The sequence below is a fragment of the Drosophila albomicans genome, chromosome 2L (genome assembly GCF_009650485.2).
Source record: "Drosophila albomicans strain 15112-1751.03 chromosome 2L, ASM965048v2, whole genome shotgun sequence".
NCBI classification, from domain to species: Eukaryota; Metazoa; Arthropoda; class Insecta; order Diptera; family Drosophilidae; genus Drosophila; species Drosophila albomicans.
Window position 1 is genome coordinate 10,169,977 of NC_047628.2, and position 24,684 is coordinate 10,194,660.

Sequence of the window (24,684 nt, forward strand, 5' to 3'; positions counted from 1 at the left end):
CGAAGTGCTGATAACACTTTGGGGTCAACTTGACCGTAACAATTGGCCAGTCATGTGGTTAGCTCAAGTGGTTTAGCAAGTTAAGCGATGATCCCATTGCTTCTACTATCTGAATTATCTGAATTTATGAAACTAAAGTTTTGCTGCATCGACTCTGGAGGAGGCGATAGTTATGGAGACGTTCGACGTTGAGAGTCCACTTAACGCCAACTAATTGAAACTTTGCCTAATGCCTGTTTATATCACAAACAAACTGAACTGAAGACTGATGAAGCTGGAGAAGATTTGTTGATGGAAAGAGGGATCGGGAGCGGGGAATGGGGTAGGGAAGGTACAACGCTGATGTGCCAGATTATAAACTGCAACCTAAGACTTGGCAATAATTTGATAATTTAATTACACTTAACCTCGTTGAACCGACGCCTCGTTCCACTGTCGACCCCAAGCATAATTTATGCAACTGCCAGCGTGTGTGTGTATGTGTGTGTGTGTGCGAATGTGTGTTGGTGTTAGTATTGGTGTAAGTGTTGCTGTTAGTGGCAGTGTTGTTGTTGTTGTTGCCGGCGACATTTTGCTTGTAGAAACGCATGCATAAATAAGTTTCCACATTGGAGCCGACTCGTCGCCATCTCCATTCCTCCCTCTCAAGGATTTCCCTTCCTGCTTCCTGCCTCCTGCCGTTGCCCCACTTGTCTCCTCCACCTTCTTCAATATGTGCGGCATCCACATAATTGTCGGCCATGTATCTTACAAATGCAAATTAGATGCAAATGTTAATAATCTGCGTGGATGAATTTTAATGAGCAGCCAAAGTGTTTTGGCGACTTGTCGCCGTCGTTGACGTCGACAGCGAAGTCGACGCAGATGCTGGCGTCGCTGCCGCCAGTGGAAAGTGTCAGACATGCATCAAGGATTAGCCCTGACCAGCCTAAAAAGCCAGTTGTTGTTATTCTTTATGACTTCTGTTTTTTTTTTCTTTCCAGCGAACAGCAGCTGAAAACGTGCCTCATAAACGGAGCACAGGTGAAGAGAGGAAGAGAGGGGAAAGTGTAACCCTTGCCTTGTTAAAGTAGGGAATTTTGATGGCCCTGCTCCCCTTTCACGCTCTCTCACTCTTAGCAGCTGTAGAGAGACAGACATCAAGTGGCTGTGGCTAATTAACGCCACTGTAAAGATACTGAGCCAAGTGCGACGCTGCCGTCACGTGCTCTGCTCTCTGACTATCAAAATTATGTTTTCCGACACTTTTTCAAGTCCAAATTTAGATGGCAACCCAACAGAGTCAGGCAAAATCGTCGTCGTCTACATCATTTCCTTTTCATTGGCTTGCCTTCTGCACGAGGAAGTCGAAAAATGAAAACAGATGTTGAAAATCAGTTGCACATTAAATGCTGTTCATGTGGAAACTTAATTGTTGCCACAGTCGAAACTCGAATGTCGAACAACATTCTGTCAGTTTGCAGCCTCGGTTTGATTTGCGGCAAGTGTCGCCACACAGCTTCCAAGCTTAGGGGTTGCCAACATCAAACATCAGCATTCAGCATTCCATTTAGGTGTTTCATATTTGCCAATAATACTCCTATACTTGAACAATAATACATTATTTTTCTTTGCCTTTCTTTCTCTTGCACTTTCTTTCAGTTTGTTTTGCGCAAAATACTCTGGGGCAACATAATATGCCACATTTACTCTCCAAGTGTATCAATAATATGAGTATATTTGTTCATTTTAGAGGCGACATATGTGGCAAACTCCTGCAGTGAACGTGGTCAGTGAGTGGATAAAATTTATAACGACAAATGTCGCTGGCCATTAGAAACCGCTGTGGAAGGGTGTTAATGATTATTCGAATAGCAACAGGAGCTGATGAATGGATGTAATAAAGTTTCAATTTTAATCAAAACTTGAAAATTCAAAATATTTCTCTAGCACTATTATATTTTTAAAGATGGATTACTTTGGAGATGGAATATGGATGAAATTTTAAATCTAATTGTTGAAACCATAAAGTAAAATAATTCCATACAAATAATAAAAACTACTGCAGAACTAAGCATATTAAATAATACTTGAAGAATAAATTAATAATATAAACATTGAAAAACATTACAAAACTTATACATATATTGAATACTATACATTTTTAAAAACTTGTATAAGTATAAAGTAATATATGTAAATAAAGATAAACAATTTAAAAATTCTTTACTCGTATATAAAAATTGTAAATTATTTAAATAAAACTCATACAAATAAATAAAAGGTATAGAGTACATATTAAAGGAAGTGCTAAAGTAATATAAGTAATAAATATTTCAAGAGTTAGTTATATGATAAATATATTAAAGACAGTATTAAATGAATGCAACTGACACAAATAAATAGTGAAAATAATATAAAGCACAATTTAAGTGATTTAAGTGATAAAATAAATATTTATTGACTTCTCTAATAATAATATAATATTATAATAATAAAATATAATAAAATATATAATAAACTATGATAATTATATGTGTGTACCCTACTCAATTATTCTGTTGTATAAGGAATGTGCATTTCAATTAATTTTTTACCGATCGCCCAAAAACCGTATTGATTTCACGTCCCTTAACTTTTTTCTGATCGACTATGCTTATCAAATACGAAATAACCTTGATGCATTTCAATTTGTCGACTTCAATGTGTAGAGCGATCGACTGCTGTAATCGAACACTCAATTAAATTGCATTACGGTAATATCGTAATGGCAAAATGCGAGAAACGCATATAATTTGAACATACGTCGCACACATGATGCATTCCCAGGATCAATAGGAGTGCATGCCCAGGGGTTGCGGGGATTGAGGGGAGTGCAATAACTGCGCAATATATCAAACAAATACACCTGGGACTACGCAGCCAACTGCACTCGGGGATGTTTGTCTCGTGCGCGTGAAGAACCAAATGGAAAAAAACAACAGGAGCGACAACAAAAATAACAACAACAACAGCGAAGGCAAAGAAAACAATGGGAAACTGCAAATGGAAAATGGAAAGAGAAAAATTTATTTATATGCGATTTGATGATGGAAATGCGAGGGTTGGGCGTATCAGCAAATAAAAATAATGGATTGAATCAAATTTTGGTAAAGAGTCAGTGGCCATCGACGAGATGAAATCGTAGACGCGACCAGAGAACGGAAGGAGATGGAAGAATGCGATGTTGCATCAGTGACGCGGGCGGGAAAAAACAACAAATGACAACAAATGGCAAGCAAACAGTGGCGAGCGACTCCCCAGGCAAACATTTTTGGCAAGTGGATTGTCCACTGAATTCTGAAAAAGTGAAAAAAATCGACCTTGTGAAATGTGAATGTCACTTTAGTCCAAAGTTTGCCTTAACCACTTCCGTGGAAGAGATTAAGCGCCAAGACGAAGCGGTAATACTCTAATATACTTGTTTTTGGACAGATGCATTAAACAGTAGAAGTATTCACTTAGCGACAAATATTTGTTAAATAAAGTTAAATAAAAACTATAAAATTTAACAATTTTTTATATATAGCATATCTAATACAAGCAAATCTCCATTTTAAAGAATTTGCATTTAATGACCACTATTTACTTATTATCAATATTCACTTAGCGGTATATTTTACGTATTTAAAGTCGTAAGAAATCTTTAGATGCATTTTACGAAATAGAAGTAAAACACTTAGTAGCTTTTCTTTTAATGCTCTATATGAATTTGCATTTAACGATCAAAATGTGCCCTTAATGATTACAATGCACTTAACGGTACATTTAAATTTAATGTCATAAAACACCTCAAAATATTATTGAAAAGAGAAAGTTTAAGTAATTTTATTTAAAATCATATTGTTTTTTGAATTTTTTCCATTTACATTGAGTCTTTTAAGCAAGTTATATGTTAGTTGTGTTAACCTTGTCACATTTTGAATGAAATAAGATACTTACCCTTAGTGAGAGTACATTGAGCATTATTGCTGTTGTTTCCAACGCCACCGTCACCGTCACCGTCATGCTAATCCGGTAACTGAGCCCTGGACTCTGAGGGTTCCTGAGTTGCCCTGTTGCCCTGCTGTTGGCACGCCTCGATGACTTTCGCCTGGCGCCCTTGGCTGGGATTAATTCCACACATTAGCCGGAAATTTTATATGTACGAACACTATGAATGGAGCTCTGCGTCTCACTCTCTCTTCTCTCTCTCTCTTTTCTCTCCTGACCGGTTGGTATTTCTATGAATATGCTGTGTGTTGGTTTTTTCTCTCCTTACAACGTGTGCCTAATGCTTGAAATCTTCTCGAGCTAAGCTGACATGACCAATGGCGGCCACTTGTTAATTTCCCATACTAATTTTCAGTTGGCAGCTCATTCAGTTGCTTTGGTTTCATCATTTTTTAAGGGGGGTTTTTTGTTTTTTTCTGTTTTTTTTTTTTGGGTTCTTTCCCCTTTCATTAATCACACTGATCGCTTTCCGAGCACGCACTACCGGGTATTCGCCATCATTTTTTAGGATTTGGCGCAATGTGAATTTCACTTCCACACGTCGCGACGTGTAGCTTCCCATGTGGCTCCTGAGGGAAATGCGACGCATTTTCACAGTTTCACTCAGAGCGAGAGTTTTTCGCTGTAATTGAAATTTGTGTGAGTGATAAATTCAGTTCTGCTGTGCGTTGTGTTAAGCGCATGATTAGCGCATTTTCCTCGTCAACTCACAAGTTTCCACAGCACACATAATTTTTGTTTTTCTTGTTTTTTTTTTTGTTGGCTACCCGTTGTGACTTAACCACAGAGCCATGGGAGGTTGTGAGGTTGGAAAGTGTGGCATATTCGTGCTTGGCCTGCCAACAATGGCTTTTAATTATTTATTGCCTAATGACCTAATGACTTTTCTTTTGCCCGGCCTGAGAAAGACCAAATCTCAATCAGTGTGAGCCAGCGACACCCAAAAACCGAACCAAAGTCACGAACCAAGACCAAAGAGTGGGCAAATGGCTAAAGGACATTGTACTAGCTTTAGGACTAGCCACAGAATAAATTACGGACTTTCCCACTCTCTCTCTACAGTTGTTCCTTAGTTAAATAGATTCTCTATGTAGACAATAATGAGAATGTTAAAACAGTTGTTATATTCGTATTCAAAATATCAGTGATTGTGCATAATTAAATAATATTTACTTTTAATTATAGAGACCTTTTGTTTTTCTGTACTACAAATTTTTTTTACAATTGCTGTTATAATGTCATTCATTTGCTTAATCAAAAATCAGTTAATTTTTTATTATGACATATTATTGAGTATTCTTTCGATCACTCGTTTATCTGTTTACATGGCAAATCGTAGCTGAGAATTTACATATTACTTGATCACAAAATGAGCGAAGATTATATTAGTCTAAAGTCATTTTTGTAGTTTATATATATACCATTTCAATCCAATTTTTAAAGAGAATTTAACATCAAATAATGTTATTAATTATCCAATTAATTATAACTTTTAAATATGTTTAATCTACTTTGATATTCTCCTCAAAAGTTTAGCTAAATGGTAAAAAATAATAATATTAAGATCCTAAAATGAGCAGTTAATTACAGTGAAATATGTTGAATATCTTAAACATATTGTATCGTTCATCTGCCCTGAATTTCATTATAATTCATAGCAAATAATTTCAAATACTATTCTTGCATATAAATACCCATTATGTCAGGTCAATATGGTCTGGGGCGTGCTACCTTTTTCGCAAACAATCTAATTGGCTCATAATCCCATTAGCACCTTCATTAGCTGTCCAGGCGAGCATGGACACAGCACTTTTCCCAAGTAACCCCAGAGTCGATAAAGCAACCTGTTTTAGTCCCACGCTCCACGCCCTACGCCCGCAATCAACTCAATTTGCAAATTGTGGCCTGCCATGTGCCACACTTGAAAGTATTTTAAAACCATTTATTTCAAATGACCCACACGCCGAACACGGCGAGCAAGACGATGTCGAGTTGAGCCGACAATTTTAAAACTCGAAACACGTAAAGGTAACTTGCAAGGAGCCTGGCACAGGAACTGAAACCGAAACTGAAAACTGAAACTGGGGCTGGAACTGGCACTGAAACTGCTGCAGCTGCGGTTTGGGGCTGATGCCATAAAAAATTCATTTGACTTAAAAACTTGCAGAGACAAAAAACCAAAGCGTTGGCCCAGGTACCACAGAAAAAAAAAAAACAAAAAAGAAGGAACTGAGGAGCACACGTCAGTTGAAACTAGAGATGAGACTGTGTGTTAAAAACACGAGTCAAAAAAGGAAAATAAAGAAGTAGAGAAGGGAAATATAAAAGTAGGAAGTCTTAAATTTAAATATTTAAAAATCTATAAAAAAAAATCATGTAAGTTGCATGACACATTATAAACTAAAAACACAAGCTGCACTCATCACTAGGAAAGTAGTGATGATAGAGAGTGCTGAGAGTATGAACACGATTGGAAAATTAAAAAATAAAGCAAATCAACTAAAGAAAATTTGATAAATACGGTGAAGACTTTATATAATACAAAATTGTATAGGCAAAAATCTTAATACGATGTAAAATTGAGTTTGCTACGTCGCACAATAAAAACCAATTTGTTGAAACTCTGAACTCGATTTATAAACAAACGAACAATAACAAAGGCAAAACTTTTGAAGACAAATAGTTTAGTACTTTAAAATGTTTAAATAAATGTTAATATTTAGTTGTCAAAAAGGAATCTGTTTTTTCAGCATGTTACGCTGCGTGACACGACAAAAAGAAGGTCTTGAATCTATAAACATGATTCCTAAACAACAGCAAAACTTTTGAAGAAAAGTAATAGAGTACTTTAAGAAGTTTAAATAAATGTTAATTTGTAGTTGACAAAAAATGAATATTTCTTTTCTTAACGCTGCGTGACACGAACTGCTCTCATCGCTAGCGGGAAATCGTCAGAAGAAATTGATATTAAGTCAGGTGGCGCGTGTCCATTACACGCAGTGCAGGCAGAAAGCAAAAGCCTCCCAGATCCACAGGTAGAACATAACAGAGACAGAGGCAGAGAAAGAGAAGGTGAAAGAGGCAAACGGAGTGCGAAAGAGAGATAGAGAGTGCGTAAACTGACAGTTTTGAAGCACGCACATCCCGTGCATGGCATAAACAAAACAATACTCAATGCTCGACTCAACTGAGAACTGAGAACTCAGATCTGGGCACACAAATTTGCTTAGCCAGCGCGGAAATTGTGGTCGGTTGCTCTATTGTCTTATTTAACTGCCGGTAAGCATAGGAAACGGAAGCGCGACCCGGCAACAACGAACTGAAGTGCTCTTTTGCCTTCCCCCGGTTTACCCGGCTTCCCTTTTGCCAACGCCATCGTTTCTACTGATTTGGTCAGTGTTCGTTCGGCGTTTTGTCAAAAGGCGCACGTGAACTATTAAAATCACTTAGATGCAATTCATGTCACGTTCTCATTGAGGGGGGCAACCCGAAACTTAGTAGCGATTGATATATGCGATGTCAGTCTATGCATTTGTATCTCTAGCTGTATCTCTAGCTGTGTATCTGTGCGATAAATGAACTGACAGACGACTGGGCAATCGCTGATAACTTTGAGCACTAAAGCAATTTACATGAATCGTTTTGGCCCCGTGCCCCACTGCATTTACATTATGTATACAGTATTCTGATATTTCTGTTGAGCAAGGTCAGTTCAATTCCAATTTGTAACGAAAGTTACATTTTATTTATTTGTTGCTGCATTTAATATTGAAGAATATCAAATAATATTATTGACATTATTTTTATTAAATACATCTCCATATTCAAATGCTTATTTTAATATTTGGAATGGCAGTATCATATATTATATATTTACATGACACAACGTTTATTTATATATTCAAGAACATTTTAACGCTTGGCGTGATTCCCATTCATATTTTTAATGAAAAATGTGCAGAGATGCATGTTTGCAACCAACAACACTGACAAAGAAGTATTATATTGGCCAAAATAAATTTGATCTAAGCTGATTATTTGCTTAGGCAGTCGCCAATGCAATTGACCCAATTCAATCATCAAAACTATTACCAATAAGCGCATATAAAATAAAACATTGGCATTGGACATAATTAAATATTTTTATTCATTTTACACCGTATATCGGCAAACAAAAAAATAAATGATGCCAACAATGTGCCGAAAACAATTAGTGCAGCAAAATCTTTCAAATTTTTAAAATTTCCAAGATCTTTACCAGGAATTTCATCTGTGTCGTGTCAATTAAATTCTATCGAAAATTGAATACCACAAGCCGCAGGTCTAATGAGTGATCGGGGCAGAGGGGAGAGACTGTTGTTTTCCACTTGACAGGTCGAACAACAAGAACAGAAATAATATTGCAGTTTTCTCTTGCTCTTCGTTTCGTCTCGTGCTTTTTCTGTTCCTCTGATTAATTACAGGCAAATAAATTTCCATTTTCCCTCCTCCTCACTTGCACACTTTTCGTGTCATGTGTGGAAATGATAAAAATACTTAGCACTGTTTTAGTCTATAGATTTCTTTTCTTTATAGAGTCTCTGCTTGTATTATTAATTACGCTGACACTTTGGAGCTGCGCTAATGAGCTCCGAAATAGAACTTTCCATAATTTGCCTGCCTTCTATATGGCATGAATCTTTAGTTGCCATGTATTCTTACCCATAGTTCTCGTTGTCATAGTTTTATATGTGTTCGAGGTTTTTCGCTCATGGTTCAAATTCATTACCCTTGCTCTGACGCCACAATTTAAGCAAATGATGTCGGTTGAGCAAACATAACCTTATTATACTTGTAATACATTGATCAACAAGGGTATTACAACATAGTGGAAAAGAAGACGTTCGTATTGCGAAATTTCGATTTAGAAAAGTTGAATTAGATAAGTATTTTATTTATATTATTGCCATCGTCAGACCTGTTTTTGTAACTAAATGTCATCTCGTCATAGGTGAATTTGTTCAGAAAAGTCCTGAAAATTGTTTAAGCTTAATCAATGATAAAATTCTACGTGATTAAAAAAGGTTATTCTTAACAGTATGGAAGTAGACACCGAAATAAGCTGTAGCATTTTAAGGATCCTTTATAGGATAAACCCCATTTCAAAAAATCCTCTACCAAAGGACTTCTCGGTTCTACCATAAATGTGTGAGCTTAACATAAGAAATAGAATTGAAGAAATGGAAAATTTTAAGATTTCTTGAATCCTTGAATTTATTTTGACAAGTCTTTTGCAAAAGAAATAAGATTCTATTACCTTAACTAAAAAATAAGCTCTATTACAACCATATTGTTAAGCATCTTAACATAACAAAAATAAATTAAATATAAATATAAATATAACTGAGCATAATGATCATTTAGGGATAGCGTATGTCCCAAAGTCGAGCACACCCGCTAGTGGTAGACACCGAAATAAGCTGTAGCATTTTAAGGATCCTATATAGGATAAACCCCATTTCAAAAAACCCTGTACGAAAGGACTTCTCGGTTCTACCATAAATGGCTGTGTGAGCTTAACATAAGAAACAGATGTGAAGAAATGGAAAATTTTAAGATTTCTTAAATCATTTATGGATAGCGGATGTCCCAAAGTCGAGCACACCCGCTAGTGGTTTTTAGCTTGTTTTACGTTGCCCCAGCTTTAGTTGGCATGTTGCACGCTAGATGTCGCTGCTGTTGTGTTGGATGCTGCCAGCTATTTTACCTGCTTGCACGTTCATGAAAAATGATTGCAAGTGGGTCACAGGATATGCAAATGTTTCTTTTTCACACTCAACCAGCGACAATGGTGAAGCAGCTGTTGTTTTTCTCTGCTCTCCCCAGTGCTGGGCATCAGGTGTTGGGCCACTCTTGAGTTATGGACATTGACTATATATATGCCAACGACTTCTTGCCAAGATATTGTGCAAATGCATTTGAAAGTTGGCCAAGAAAATAGCGAAAGTTTTTGCACTTTTGTACTTTATATCTGCCATTGCCGGAAGTTGAAACTTTAATTTCCAGCGCAGAGAGAGAGAGAAAACAGAGAACAGCAATGCATGCAACGGCAAGCACAGGAATTGGCCAAGGACAACAGCAACGAGCAGGACAAGAGGACAACAACGCCTAAAGTTACATTTGATTTAATTTTCTTTTTGCTGGTTTCAAGAGATTCAAGTTTGCAAAGCCAAACGCATAACGCATGAAAAACTAATCAAAATGGCACTTGTCCAGGGACCATCGAGCATATATTTCATAGTGAATGTTTGTTAACAAAATACCCTTCAATATGTTTTGTATGGAGGAGTTGGTTTGCACTTTTCATAATTCTGTATTTATTTAATATGTGTTTAATATACATAATAAAACACCTAAAAATGTAAACTCAAATAATGTTTTTTCTTAGCTCATATTTTCTAATAGGGTATCCCTAAGTCAAGCACTTTCCCAGCTCGTTCAATCATAGATGTTTTTTGTTTGTGACGCTGCCGGCCATTTGCGCTTTTCTCGTTTCTCCCTGACACATGCACATGTCCTGCGAATAGCCCCAGAGTGAGAGTTTATTCAGCTTTTTAGCTTCTTCTTCACAAGTCAAAAAGTTGAAAATGTGTCAGTAGTCCTTGTCATTTGTTTATTTCCTTTTTCCCGAAATTACATAAATAAATATAATATATATACTCTGCACTAACAATGTATGTAATGTATTTTGTATTTTATTTTTGTGGTTGGCTGTCGGTTGTTCGGAACTAGATGAGTCTTGTCTTCTGCTTTGGACATTGAATTTGAAATGTCATTAAGAATAAAACTTTGCGAAATAGTTTGGATGCGATTTGAAGACAGTAAAATTGAAATGTTGTTTTCAAGAAAATATTTTCTATATTGGGGACAAATAATACAAGTAAATTCAGTAAATAACGAGTGAGTATGCTGTAGATAAAAGGTGAATATAACTACCTAAGTATAGCTTGATAATAGCTTGATATTTGTTAAATGAAATAAAAGCAGTATGAAAATGATGTTCTTTAATATTAAAACAGCAAACAAATATCGGTCTAGCTCTGCAAGTAAAGAGTAAAATTAGTTCTCCTCCTTTTGATATATATTTTTAGTTTTGCTCCTTCTGAAAAAGTTGACTGTTAAAGACCACAAATCCTACATGATCAGCACACTGATGACCGCAACGAAGCCGGTTGCTCAGTGCACAAAGTTCACTCCACAGCTGCAAAGAGGGATTTTTTTCCTGGCGTTTACTTAAGCTGCTCAAATTTTGCTTAGTTTGGCAAAAACACGCAGCGACCATTTTTCATATTTTCATTTATAAATTTATTATAAAGCCAAAAGCAGCAGCAGCAGCAACAGCAACGAGAGCAAGAGCAACAGTTCCACTTGGATGGTGGAGAATGGATAGTGGATGGTGGATGGGGCCTAATAGCTCCCCATTTGACCCACTCTCAGGTTTGTGGCACAACTCTTGCCACTCTTTGGCAGAACTCTGGACTGCGGTTTAGAGCTTCGGCTACTTTGGCATTTATTTTAAATTATAGTTCGCAGTAATAACTAATGCTCAGAGAGTTAGGGAAAACACACAGAGTGAGAAAGAGAGAGAAAGGAATAGAAGTTGTTGTTGGTTGTTGTTGTCGCTGCCATGTACAGAAATTATAGACATTTTGGTCTGGGGCTTGTGTGTAGTTTTTAGCCGTTTAATGACAGTATTTGCGAGCAATGCAAAAGTTCTATGGCTGCTTGACATGAGAGATTCCGCATTTGCTGGCAGTCGAGGAGTGGAGGGACGATTTGACGAATTCAATTAAATTTACTGCAATATAAATGTGGATTAAACAGTTTGACAAGTCATCTGCATAATTATGAAAATTCCCAGAACCTAGAACTAGACTTTGACATTTTTCATGCACTAATTGAAAATTCCTCAAGTCAGCTTAAAGCTGGTAAAATTTGCCCAGCAATTTTCATCATTGAATTGCTTGGAACAAACAATGCCAATTGATGTTGTGAGAATGAATTTACACCATCATGGTAATCGAGTCCTTTCCGAGGGCTACAAAAGCAAGTTTTGGTGCCCCTAATGGCAGTGCACGCCCACTGTCACGCCCCCGTCCACACGTCAGTAAATATGAATGAGTTCGAGTTAATGAAATATTGAAATATGAATAGACAAACTCGCCTTCGCACACTCCAAAGCAATCATGTGTCCATCAAGTAAAACTTTTTCCTCAGCCTGTCAAAACCAAAGGCAAACTGGACGAGTAAACGAAAATGCAAAAGTACATAGACTAAAAGATACCCTAGGAAAAAAAGAATATATTTAAATATAGGCTTTTTCATTGCATGATTGAATTTAGTACTTAAAAATTAATATTAAAAATGTTTAAAAATTAAGTAAAAGTTCTCGTTTTTTTCAATTTTTTAGGGTATACAAAAATGGTAAAAATATTGTAATTGAGAAGTAAGGAACAGGCGCCCCCTAACCAAAAAAAAAAAAGTAACCCGTAACAAACAAAAATTACAACGCTTAATTATGAAAAGTGTTTTTTTCTCTTAGCCCACAGCCTTCAACCTCGTCGAGGAAAATGAGTAAAAATGTAGAAAACACACGAACGAGTTAATGAGCGAAATTATAATGAAGTTTTACTTCCAGAAAACAACCCTTATTGGGCATGCATTTGGGGCATGTGGGTCAGTGTTGTTACTTGAGGGGGCTGCTTTAATGGGGCTAATCAAATATTTGACATTTACTTTGGGTGGAGCGTTGCTTGAAGTGTTGTCTAGTGTAAAGCTCATTACAATCCGCTCTTCACTCTGGGCAACGCTTCGTTTCGAATAGGAGCAAGGACAAGGAAGGGGAGGCTCCTCGGTGTCTACAGTCCGACCAGTGAGACGTGCAGTATGCAATGAAATATTTCATTAAATCGCTTAACATTGCAACAGTTACCCAAGTAACCAGCCAACAACCAACAACCGACAACCAACATCAACAGCCACATTAACAATGACGCCAACAACGGCAGGAAAAAGGGAAGCGCCGAATGCCGTGATATGAGTATCCTCGTAATAAGAAGGACACGACGACAAGAGCTCTTGAATCCCCTACAAAGAGTTGAGCAATTGTGGTACTCACAACAAATTGCAATAATAAAGAAGTTATAGAATGAGGAAATGCATTGAAATGTTATCGATTCTAAGTAAGTTCGACATTTTTAAATTACTAAACCAGTTTTATAAGATTTATTACAATTTTCGACAGCTGTTATTTCGATTTATCTTTTGATATTCACTTAATAATGTAATTTAAATTCATTTGAATTAAATTCATGTCTCCATGTGCTCGATTTTGTAGAGCACAAAGGGAATAAATGTGTAAACGAGCTGAGCAAAATGAAAAGGACAAAAACGGAAGCGGAAATGTTTAATGCGGGCTTGTGCAGCACTGGCTGGATCGAAGAACGGAGCATCCTCCCGTGTTCAGGGCCGAGAACGAGAGTCCGACACCCGAGACCTGCCCAAGTGAGTTACGCGCTAACGAAAGCCGATAAATATTTATTTGCATGTATCTGCTTGTGTGAGTGTGTGAGTGCGTGCTTGTCTGCATATGTGTGTGTGTGTGTGTGTGTGTCTGTGTGTGTGTGTTAATTAAGAATTTGCAATGGGCTGGCAGACGATTAAATGTGTACGAAAATGTGCCGCCCTTGCCCCATGATGACCCCTTGGCTGCTTGGCCAATGCAATGTGGTAAACAACAGTCGATGGATGTGCTGGACACGCAGCGAATGACCATTAGTTCCGCCTAGCGGCAAGATGGGATAAGGGCAGCGAGCGATAATCGAATGAATTAATGGAACACGCAAATGAAATAAAAATCGCCACTGCCAGCGATTCATTTGGATAAATCTCTTTTCTCGCCAACACAAACAAATGTTTCTTCACAGCCCGATGTTGCTAATAGAACATTACGAGTAAATAAAAGAATAGCAACAAGATCTTTATACATGTACTGGCCCGCACTTTGATACAGCAAGGATTCTACCGTATTTATGAACAGCCCAAACGAGAAACAAGTAAGAAAGCTACAGTCGAGTGTGCTCGACTGTGAGATACCCGCAACCCAGTTTCAATAAAGGCAAAATATTGCGCTATCATTTGTGTATAAATACCAAAATTTTTAAAAAATTCTAAAAATATACCAAATTAGTATATTTGGTATAGTCGATATAGTACACCATCTTAAAAATATACCATAGACGGCATTCAGTGTAGAAGATTGTCTTTATAAGCAAATTTAGACCCTTTTGAAGTAGGCGCTTTTGATCTGCATACAAAAGGCAATTTCTTTAATAACAACACGAGCATAAAAAAATAAAAACCATTATTTTCAACTGAATCATAACTACTATTTGTCATTATTGTATACACCAAAATTCGCAACTCGTAGCTTTAATTGATTCTGTTTGTTATTCGATATTAAAATTTGCGGGGCGGACGTGGGCGTTGAAAAAATTTGAAACAAACTTGAATGGAATGCGTGCAATGGAACAAATGCTGTCGAAAAAAATTATAGCTCTGAGTCTCTTATAGTCTCTGAGATCCAGTGTTGATACGGACAGACGGACAGACACACATGACGGACAGACGGACATGGCTATATCGTCTCGGCTGTTGACGCTCATCAAGTAATATATACTTGTTAGGGTCGGAGATGACTCCTTCTGCCTGTTACATACTTTTCCTGCCGGCACAAAGTTATAATACCCTACCCTATGGGTAGCGGGTATAACTACAACACAACTTAGCTGTATAATAAAAAGAAAGAGTTTCAATATTCCTTTCTAATTACTCTAATTATCTTGTGTAGTTATTCAGTCAATAACGTAGTTAGTCAATTTTTTAGTCGGGCTAAAAAATCTTAAATAAATAGATCGGAAAACATTCATATAGAAATTTACTTATAAGATAGTTTTTGAATCGGGCTATCGATCTACAGAAAATAAGGCAATTTATTAAAATTAACAACACTAGCATGAAAAATAAAATACATTATTCTGAACTGAAACATAATTATATTTTTGTCATTGACTATTTTATAACATAACATTCTGTTAAGAAAACAAAATTATTCGTATTTGGGCGAATGATAAAAGTAAGGGTGTTTAAATTGATTCTCTTGTCATCAAACTCTTTTTGTAAAAGTTGCTAATTATTAATTTAATGTATTCACTATTGTACATAATTTGCTATATTAATTGGTTTTTAGTTTGTTGCTTTTAGTATTTTCATCCTTTTTTGATTTCCCTGTTAGCTTTCTGTAAACCAAACGTAAAATAAGCGCATTGACAAATACAACAACTATCAAAATAACAAATAATATGGCGAAAATGTCCAAGTTGTTCGCTGTTATGAAGCTCATATGTAGAAGAGGGCTCTGTAGATGAGGTGCGCCATGATAGCGTAGTACATATTCGACCCAGTAGAGCACTGTCTGCCTTGCAGATATCGGACGATCTCGAAACAGTTGGGAAAAGGCTTTAACATTTTGTGTATACTTTGGGTTCTCCAAGATTTCTAAAATGTTATCGCGGAAAGACTTCTCCTCCAGTGTTAACAAACTCATGCTGAGTCCGAATTCATCAAACACAACTTTATCAGCATTTGCGGGCTGATCTCCAAAGACCGGTAGAGATAACATTGGTTTTCCGTGATACTGTGACTCTGTAATGCCGCCACGTCCAGCATGGTTTATGAAGAGCACAATCTTGGGATGAGCCAGAATATCATCCTGAGGTAGCCACTTGGAGAACATAATATTCGCAGATTTGCCAGGAGTTTTGCTGAGATCCTCCCATTTCCAAATGATCCGTTGTTTGAGTTTCGATAAAACATTGAACATCTTCTGCACCGTTTCGGGCTTCAAAAATTTGCCCTGAATATTGGATCCCAAACTCAGAAGAATAGCGCCATCTGTTGCATTATCCAGGAATTCGCCGATGTCCTTTGGCAATGGATCAGGTTGTTCCTTAACTTAAATACCTCCAACTTCAATAACTCCCGGCATATTTGGCCTAATAGGACCTTCGCTAAGGCCGTGAGTGTTGAATAAAACGAGTGATACATTCTTGTTGATTTCTTCATATGGTGACATATTTGGATCGTCTCCATAAAGTTCACTGTAGAAATTAGAATCAATTAAATAATAGCAGGATAAGGCTGATCATGCATTGTAAATACATACATATGTGCATTCATTAAAATTATGGATCTAACATAATAATTAACAAAGAATGCAATTAACATAATACCACTAACCATACAATACATAGATGCGTCACTTCATACAACCAAAAGGCGCAGCATTATCTTTTTCCAGGAAATAGGTGAATACTCGTTGTATCGCAAATGAAATCAATCCGAAAACGCGCTGTGAAAATGTTAAAGTGCTGCCAATTTTACCAAATACTCCAATATTTGGCACGTATGCAATCTCTCTTGGATTGCCTAACGTACTGTAAAATATTTCCCATTGAAACATTGAAGATGCCAACACAACGGGCACCTTTAGTTTTTGTGCTATGCCGATCTGAAAGTTATTCAAGAAATATCCAATCATCACCAAGTCAAACTTGTTGTCCTTGTTCTCGTAGAGATCCTTTACACGTTGATCCTTCATGACATCCCTGTTCTTGTTAAACATGAATTCAAATTGTTGTCGCATTCGAAATAAGGCTGAAAATGTATCGGAGTTATCTCTTGCCGTCAGTTTGGCCATTGTGTCCTTCATTGATCGATTCTCTTCTTCGGTTAAATCCACTTGAATAATATGCATATTCTTATGCGTTACATGAGGCTTCAGAGATGTCACCACTGTCACGTTGTGCCCATTCTCAGCCAGCACCTTGGCCATTGAAATTTCCACTATCAGATGTGAGGGACTGGGGCAACTAAATACAGCAAGAATATTTGCACTCTGAGTACCATTAATTAACACGGCGGCGATGAACGCCAAGAACTGAAATTTCGACGACATCATGAAGGTTTGAAAGCTCGACGAAGACTGAAATTAGTTCTAATGGGACTATCGCTATAAATGCCGTATCAGCTTAGTTAAGCCCAATTTGATAAGAACTGATAAAAATAATCGTATAATACCAACATCTATTTATTCATTACATATAATTACTAAGCGAATAATAAATTAGGGAATCAAAACTACTAGATAAGCAAATTTCTTAGAGACAAAGTTACGATTTTATTAATATATAATAAAATCTAAAACAAACAGCAGCAAATTTAATAAAGACAAATCTTAATGTTCATCGAAAATGCAAAGTCACATACCTAATAATCATCGTGAGTTGCTGTTCTTAAAATCTAATATCATATGATGAAATAATAATTGATATTCAATTTAATAATTAGTATAATATAATAACCGTATGATCAATAGACACAATAATCATAAACTAAGATTTTTAAATATCGTGGAGAATTTAAATAATTACTACAAGAGATAGTTTGACAAAATTGTTAAGTCATCGTGATTTGTTATTAAACATAATACTATTTGTAGATAAGCGTCTGAAATCGGTCAGCAACTTGCTGCCGCACTATTGCTGGTTATCAATTGAGGTATAATTTCATGTTAATAATTTAATTAGCTTTTGTTTATATTATTATCTAATAAGCATTCCAACAATTGAGTGAAATTTGAGTCAATGCTGCAAATAGCCCAGTGGCGCCTATTCCAGCTCATATCAACAGAAAGTAAACGAGTAGGTAAGTAGAAATTAAACAACAGCAATAATAAATAAGATAGCTACATTCGAGTGTAATACCCTCTACGCATTTTTAATTAAAGCAAAACATTGAGGTATTATTTCTGAAATATACCAAGCTAATATACCAAAAATACTTAAATATACTGAAGTCTATATTTGGTATATCAAAATACATACATTACATTCAAATTATATCACAGAGTACAAAATATATCAGATTGTCAACCAAACCAAGCTACGAAGGCCACTGTTTTTCTTCCAAAAAAAATCTCAAAAGAAATGCGCGTGCAATTTTGAAGTTTAGCTAACAATAGTTATATTCTTATACTATGTTATATGAAAAAAATTATTTTTTAATACATCATAGACTTATTTTGAGTAGCAGATATCTTTCATGAAGATGAACGTCAAAATGTTTAATATTATTCTTGAATTTATGTTAATTCATTGTATATAAGTAAAATAATATAATATAATATAAAATACTAAAATCATAATCTTCTCGTAGAAAATTGTAATTCGTGCTAGATTCATTAATTTTAATTTGTCTTTTTAGCATTTGTGTTCTTCTTTGACTTTCCGGTTAATCTTCTATAGAGTAATTGTAAGACTATCTTATTTATAAATAGGATAACTACAAGAGCAACTAAAATCACAGCGTAGAGATCAATATTATGTGCTTCCACAAAGCTCAAGCGCAAGAGGGGAGATTGCAGATGAGGAGCTCCATGATGGCGAAGCACGTACTCAGTCCAGTAGAGCACAGTCTGACGAGCAGTCAATGGTCGATCTCTGAATAATTCAGAGAAGGCCTTAACCTTCTGAGTGTACTTCGGATTTTCGAGAAGTTCTATAACATTATCCCGGAAAGGCTTCTCCTCCAAAGCCAACAGCGACATGCTGAGGCCAAAGCCATCAGATACCATCTTATCTGCGTTTCCAGGTTGATCTCCAAAGACTGGAAGTGAGAGCATTGGTTTTCCGTGATACTGTGACTCCGTAATGCCACCACGTCCAGCATGGTTTATGAAGAGAACGATCTTTGGATGGGCCAGAATATCATCCTGAGGAAGCCACTTGGAGTACATAATATTCGCAGATTTTCCAGGAGTGCTGTCAATATCTTCCCACTTCCAAATAACTCGTTGTTTCAATTTTGACAAAACTTTGAACATCTTCTGAACAGTTTCTGGATTCAGAAATTTTCCTTGAATGTTTGATCCCAAGCTGAGCAGGATAGCACCGTCAGTTGCATTATTTAGGAATTCAGACATCGCTTGTGGCAAGGGATCTGGTGTATCTTTAATTTGAATACCTCCAACTTCAATAACTCCTGGCATATTTGGCCTAATGGGACCTTCGCTGATGCCATGTGAATTGAAGAGAACCAGCGAAACATTTCTATTTAGCTCTTCATAAGATGGCATATTAGAATCATTTCCATAGAGGTAACTGTAGAAGAAATATATAAAAAATTGTAAATTAATTGATGGTAATAAAATTGATTGTAATAATACTTACTAGTAAGCTTCGGCATTATCTTTTCGATAAGGTATACAAACAGCTTTTCGAAGCACGACGTTATAAAGTTGAAAAAGCGTTGTTTAAAATCCATTAAGCCATGTTCATTAACGTGCACGTTCACAGCCGGAACATAAGCGATGTCAGCTGGATTTCCAAGCATGCTATCGAACACTCCCCATTGGAACATGGAAGTTGCTATCACAATGGGTACCTTGAGTTTTTGAGCAATACCCATCTGGAAGTTATTCATGAAGTATCCAATCATAACCAAATCAAACTTATTATCCTTGTTCTCGTAGAGGTCTATCACTTGAGGATCTTCCATGACGTCACGATTCTTATCAAACATACTCTTCAATTGGCTGCGCATACGCAGTAGAGCTGTACCCGTATCGGTATTATCCGTCTGTATCATGGAACCCATAATCTTATTCCATGCATCCTGCTCCTCATCTGATGGTGGTAGTTCAATAACCTTAATGTTTTTATGGGTCACAACAGGTTTGAGAGTTGTAACCACTGTCACGTTGTGGCCATTCTCGGCTAAAACTTTTGCCATTGACATTTCTACAATCAAATGTGAGGGGCTAGGACAGCTAAATATGCCTAGTATATTAGCTCCATGAGCACCAGAGACAAGTATTGCCCCAATGAGCGTCAAGAATACCGCGTACGAAGACATTTGAACGGTTTGAAAGATTTTCGCAAACTGATCTGTGGTCACTATTAACAGACTTTATATACGATTGTGTAGCGTTATCAATTCATTATTTTATTAAGCCAATGATTGATAAAAGTTAGTTGACTTACATTATTTTATTTGATTTTCATCATGACTCTGCACTTTAGAAGGCCCTTATACCGAGATAATGTTTTAAAACTGCCGAACAACCGTTAAGCGTTGAAATTTTATCGGTGTCATACTCATTTCCTCGCTAATCAATATGCTCTGCGAAATATTTGAGGTCGAATTCATGCATTTGTATGGGTAAATTATAGTGTTGAGTGAACGTCGTTCACTTTTTTATCAGTGAGCGTACTGGTTCGATTTGTTCTTTCGATTTCGATTATGTTGTGTTATGTATTCTTTGGCTTATTTTTTTTACAATGTGATTTACTAAGGATAGCAGAATTATATTCCGAATCTTTTATAGAGGAGTATTTCTATTTAATTTTGATATCTTTCAATCCAAATAAACAACAAGAAAATTTAATAAAATCATATAAAGGTAATTAACAAACTTTCTGTATCACAATATATAGCTAAAAGTCAACGTTTATTTTAATAATAATTAAAGCGATAAAGAACATAATAATTAATACGAAAACATATAAATTTTTTAATATATTTAAAAGTATCTACATATGAATCCTAAATAAGTGAAGTGATTACATATATTTACATTAGATAATACATGATGATATTAAAAAAATACGGTGTAACACAATAAATAAAAAATAAGCTACTGTTAACAATGTTTTAAATATATCAGGAAATTAAAAGAAAAAAATTAAAGGAAAAATAACAGAAAATCACAGATACGTTTTGAAAATCGGGCAATACTTTTTGACGCATTTCTTGCAAGAAGCTTCAAGTAGCACAATGGAATAGCATAGCACCATAAGTAAAATGCTACGCAAGCACGAATTAAATGTCAAATACAAAAATATATTTACAATACGTGTTAATTACTTTAAATCTCGTCTTTTCTTTAAGCTTGTTTCTAGTTAATAATTAATTCTGTACGGCAAAAGATTCATATACTCAAATTATAATATCCTTTCAAAAAAAAAAAAATAAAGTAAGAAACCTAAAGTCGAGTGCACTCGACCGAAAGATATATTTCGCATATGCTTATATACACTACTACTAACAGACTGTTAATCCAATTAAAATAATTTTAAAATGATTTCTGACATTTATCTAATCTAATCGGAAACAAATTCTCAGAATTCATAAAGACTACATATATTATTGTGTGTCTAAAAATATTTTAAGTTCAGCAATTATTTCATATGCAATCACATTTTGTGATATTAGAAGGTTTTTGTATTCTCAATAAACGAATATCTTAAAAAAAGAAAGTTCGACTATAAGAAGAAAAATTTAACAAATTAAATTGTATTCTTGTGTATTCTTTAAATAAATTTATAAAGTATATGTATGTAATACTTAATTTATAATCTTCTTGTGGCTTATTTGAAGGTATGCTAGATCATTTTATTTTAATTTGTCTTTTTAGCATTTGTCTTCTTCTTTGAATTTCCTATTAGTTTTCTATAAAGCAATGTCAATAATATCTTATTTATAAATAGGATAACTACAAGAGCAACTATAATCACAGCGTAGAGATCAATATTATGTGCTTCCACAAAGTTCAGCCGCAAGAGGGGAGATTGCAGATGAGGAGCACCATGATGGCGAAGCACATACTCAGTCCAGTAGAGCACAGTCTGACGAGCAGTCAATGGTCGATCTCTGAATAATTCAGAGAAGGCCTTAACCTTCTGAGTGTACTTCGGATTTTCGAGAAGTTCAATAACATTATCCCGGAAAGGCTTCTCCTCCAAAGCCAACAGCGACATGCTGAGGCCAAAGCCATCAGATACCATCTTATCTGCGTTTCCAGGTTGATCTCCAAAGACTGGAAGTGAGAGCATTGGTTTTCCGTGATACTGTGACTCTGTAATGCCGCCACGTCCAGCATGGTTTATGAAGAGAACGATCTTTGGATGCGCCAGAATATCATCCTGAGGAAGCCACTTGGAGTACATAATATTCGCAGATTTTCCAGGAGTGTTGTCTATATCTTCCCACTTCCAAATAACTCGCTGTTTCAATTTTGACAAAACTTTGAACATCTTCTGAACAGTTTCTGGATTCAGAAATTTTCCTTGAATGTTTGATCCCAAGCTAAGCAGGATAGCACCGTCAGTTGCATTATTTAGGAATTCAGACATCGCTTGGGGCAAGGGATCTGGTGTATCTTTAATTTGAATGCCTCCAACTTCGATTACTCCTGGCACATTGGGTCTAATGGGACCTTCGCTGATGCCATGTGAATTGAAGAGAACTAATGACACATTCCTATTCAATTCATCATAAGTTGGCATATCAGGATCGTTACCATAGAGGTCACTGTATCAATGGATGAACAATTAATATTTGTAGACATATTATATTATAAGATAATACTTACTAGTAAACTTCGGCATTATCTTTTTCAATTAGGTAGACAAAAAGCTTCTCAAAAAGCGTTGAAATAAAGTTGGAAAAACGTTGTTTTAAATCTATTGGTCCCTTATTGAAATTGACGCCCATCGCCGGAACATAAGCGATGTCAGCTGGATTTGCAGTCATGCTGTCGAACACTCCCCATTGAAATGTGGATGATGCAATCACAACGGGAACTTTCAGTTTTTGAGCAATAGCCAATTGAAAGTTATTCAAGAAGTATCCAAGCATTACCAAATCGAACTTGTTGTCTTTGTTCTCGTAGAGATCTTTGACGCGTTGATCCTCCATGACTTCACGATTCTTATCAAACATGATCTTTAATTGGCTACGCATACGCAAAAAAGCTGTGCCTGTATCGCTATTATCTGTCTGTATAACGCTGGCCATCATCTTATTCACCCCTTCTTGTTGCTCCTTCGTCATAGGCACTAGAATGACCTTAATGTTTTTATGGGTCACAACAGGCTGGAGAGTTGTAACCACTGTCACGTTGTGTCCATTCTCGGCTAAGACTTTCGCCATTGACATTTCGATAATCAAATGTGATGGTGCGGGGCAACTAAATACGCCCAGTATATTGGCTCCATGAGCACCAGAGATAAGTATTGCTCCAAATAGCGCGAAGAAAACCCCGTACGAAGACATTTGAACGGTTTGAAAAATTTTCGTAAACTGACAGTGGTCTCTATTTCACACACTATATATACAAATGTGTAGCGTTATCAATTCACTATTTTATTAAGCTAATGATTGATTAAAATTCTCACTTGACTTACATTATTTTGTTCCATTTTCATGATGACTCTGTACTTTAAAAGTCCCTTATACCGAGATAATATTTTAAATTTGTCGAGCAACCGTTAAGCGTTGAAATTTTATCGGTGACGTACTCTTTGCTTCGCTAATCAATATGCTCTTCGAAATGTTTGAGGTCGAATTAATGGATTTGTATGGGTGACTAATAGTGTTGAGTGAAGGTCGTTCATTTTGATACCCGCTACCCATAGGGTAGAAGGGTATTATAACTTTGTGCCGGATGGATATGTATGTAACAGGTAGAAGGAGGCTTCTCCGATCCTATAAAGTATATACATTCTTGATCAGCGCCAACAGTCGAGACGATCTAGCCATATCCGTCTATCCGTCTGTCAGTCTGTGTGTCTGTCCGTATGAAACACTGGATCTCAGAGACTATAAGAGATAGAGCTATAATTTTTTTTGACAGCATTTTTTATGTTTGCACGCAGATCAAGTTTGTTACAAATTTTTGCCACGCCCACTAACAAGCGTAATATTCAAGCTACAGCTGCGAATTTTGTATAAAATAATAACTATAGTATTTATGATTTCTGAAAATTTGATTGCGATCAGATAAAAATTATGGAAGTTATTAAAGAAATACTCTTGTATGGGCAAAAACGCTTATTTACTAGGGGTCTTAGTTGCTTTGGCCGACAATCTGGTATATTGTGCCGTCTATGGTATATTTTGAATGTGGTACTATATCGATATAACAAATTTACCGTTTGGTATATTTTTAGTAGATTTGTATATTCGCGATATTTTGAAAAAATACCGCAATTTTTTGCTTTTACTTAAAATGGGTAGCGGGTATCACATTTGATTTATAAACGTTCTTTCTGTTCTTTTAATCAATGAAATACACAATTGTTTATCTAATAGGAATAAGAGAAAATATCAGGTTTAGTTATGATATCTTTCATAACTAATTAAGAAGAAAATTGAATAAAACTATATTTTGATTCAACAAATATTAATTTAAAATGAAATGAGGTTAGGGATATAATTAAAAGTCTCCTTGAACTCCTAAGTGATTACATATTTCACAATTCATATTGATTCTATTATATATAAGATAAAACCAGATGATATACAAATATAAAAGTAAATTTAAGAAAATAAAGAAAGGTTGAAACTTGTAGGGACAAATTTTTATAAGCTTGTGAAACCATCCAAAATGTACACTGCAAATAAAAAGTGATAGATAAGCCTTAATGTATAATTTCATTGTTAATAATTGGATTAGCTTTTGTTTATATTTTTATCTCTTAGCAAACCAACAAATCAGTGAAATACTAGTTAACT

General features: G+C 35.8%; 2 protein-coding genes and 1 pseudogene across 2 annotated transcripts; all 3 read right to left on the bottom strand.

Annotated features, from left to right (window-relative positions):
* Positions 1–15,283: 15,283 nt before the first annotated feature.
* On the bottom strand, positions 15,284–17,065 carry LOC117563744 (UDP-glucosyltransferase 2-like; annotated as a pseudogene).
* Positions 17,066–18,330: 1,265 nt separating this feature from the next.
* LOC117563746 (UDP-glucosyltransferase 2-like) lies at positions 18,331–20,022 on the bottom strand. Its single transcript, XM_052002280.1, has 2 exons — positions 19,334–20,022; positions 18,331–19,268 (listed from the first exon to the last, which is right to left on the bottom strand). The coding sequence occupies exons 1-2, from the start codon at positions 20,020–20,022 to the stop codon at positions 18,356–18,358; spliced, it is 1,602 nt and encodes a 533-aa protein (XP_051858240.1). The 3' UTR covers positions 18,331–18,355.
* Positions 20,023–21,540: 1,518 nt separating this feature from the next.
* Positions 21,541–23,223, bottom strand: LOC127565117 (UDP-glycosyltransferase UGT5-like). Its single transcript, XM_052002281.1, has 2 exons — positions 22,541–23,223; positions 21,541–22,479 (listed from the first exon to the last, which is right to left on the bottom strand). The coding sequence occupies exons 1-2, from the start codon at positions 23,221–23,223 to the stop codon at positions 21,567–21,569; spliced, it is 1,596 nt and encodes a 531-aa protein (XP_051858241.1). The 3' UTR covers positions 21,541–21,566.
* Positions 23,224–24,684: the final 1,461 nt, after the last annotated feature.

What these genes read in the sequence shown, in the direction of transcription:
- LOC117563746 (XM_052002280.1), bottom strand. Translation starts at nt 20,022, where the DNA reads ATGTCTTCGTACGCGGTATTCTTGACGCTCATTGGGGCAATACTTGTC. An exon ending in ATGCCGAAGCTTACTAGTAA is followed by an intron (nt 19,269 to 19,333) that starts GTATTATTACAA and finishes TTTCTTCTACAG; the next exon opens with TTACCTCTATGGAAATGATT.
- LOC127565117 (XM_052002281.1), bottom strand. Translation starts at nt 23,223, where the DNA reads ATGTCTTCGTACGGGGTTTTCTTCGCGCTATTTGGAGCAATACTTATC. An exon ending in GATAATGCCGAAGTTTACTA is followed by an intron (nt 22,480 to 22,540) that starts GTAAGTATTATC and finishes CCATTGATACAG; the next exon opens with TGACCTCTATGGTAACGATC.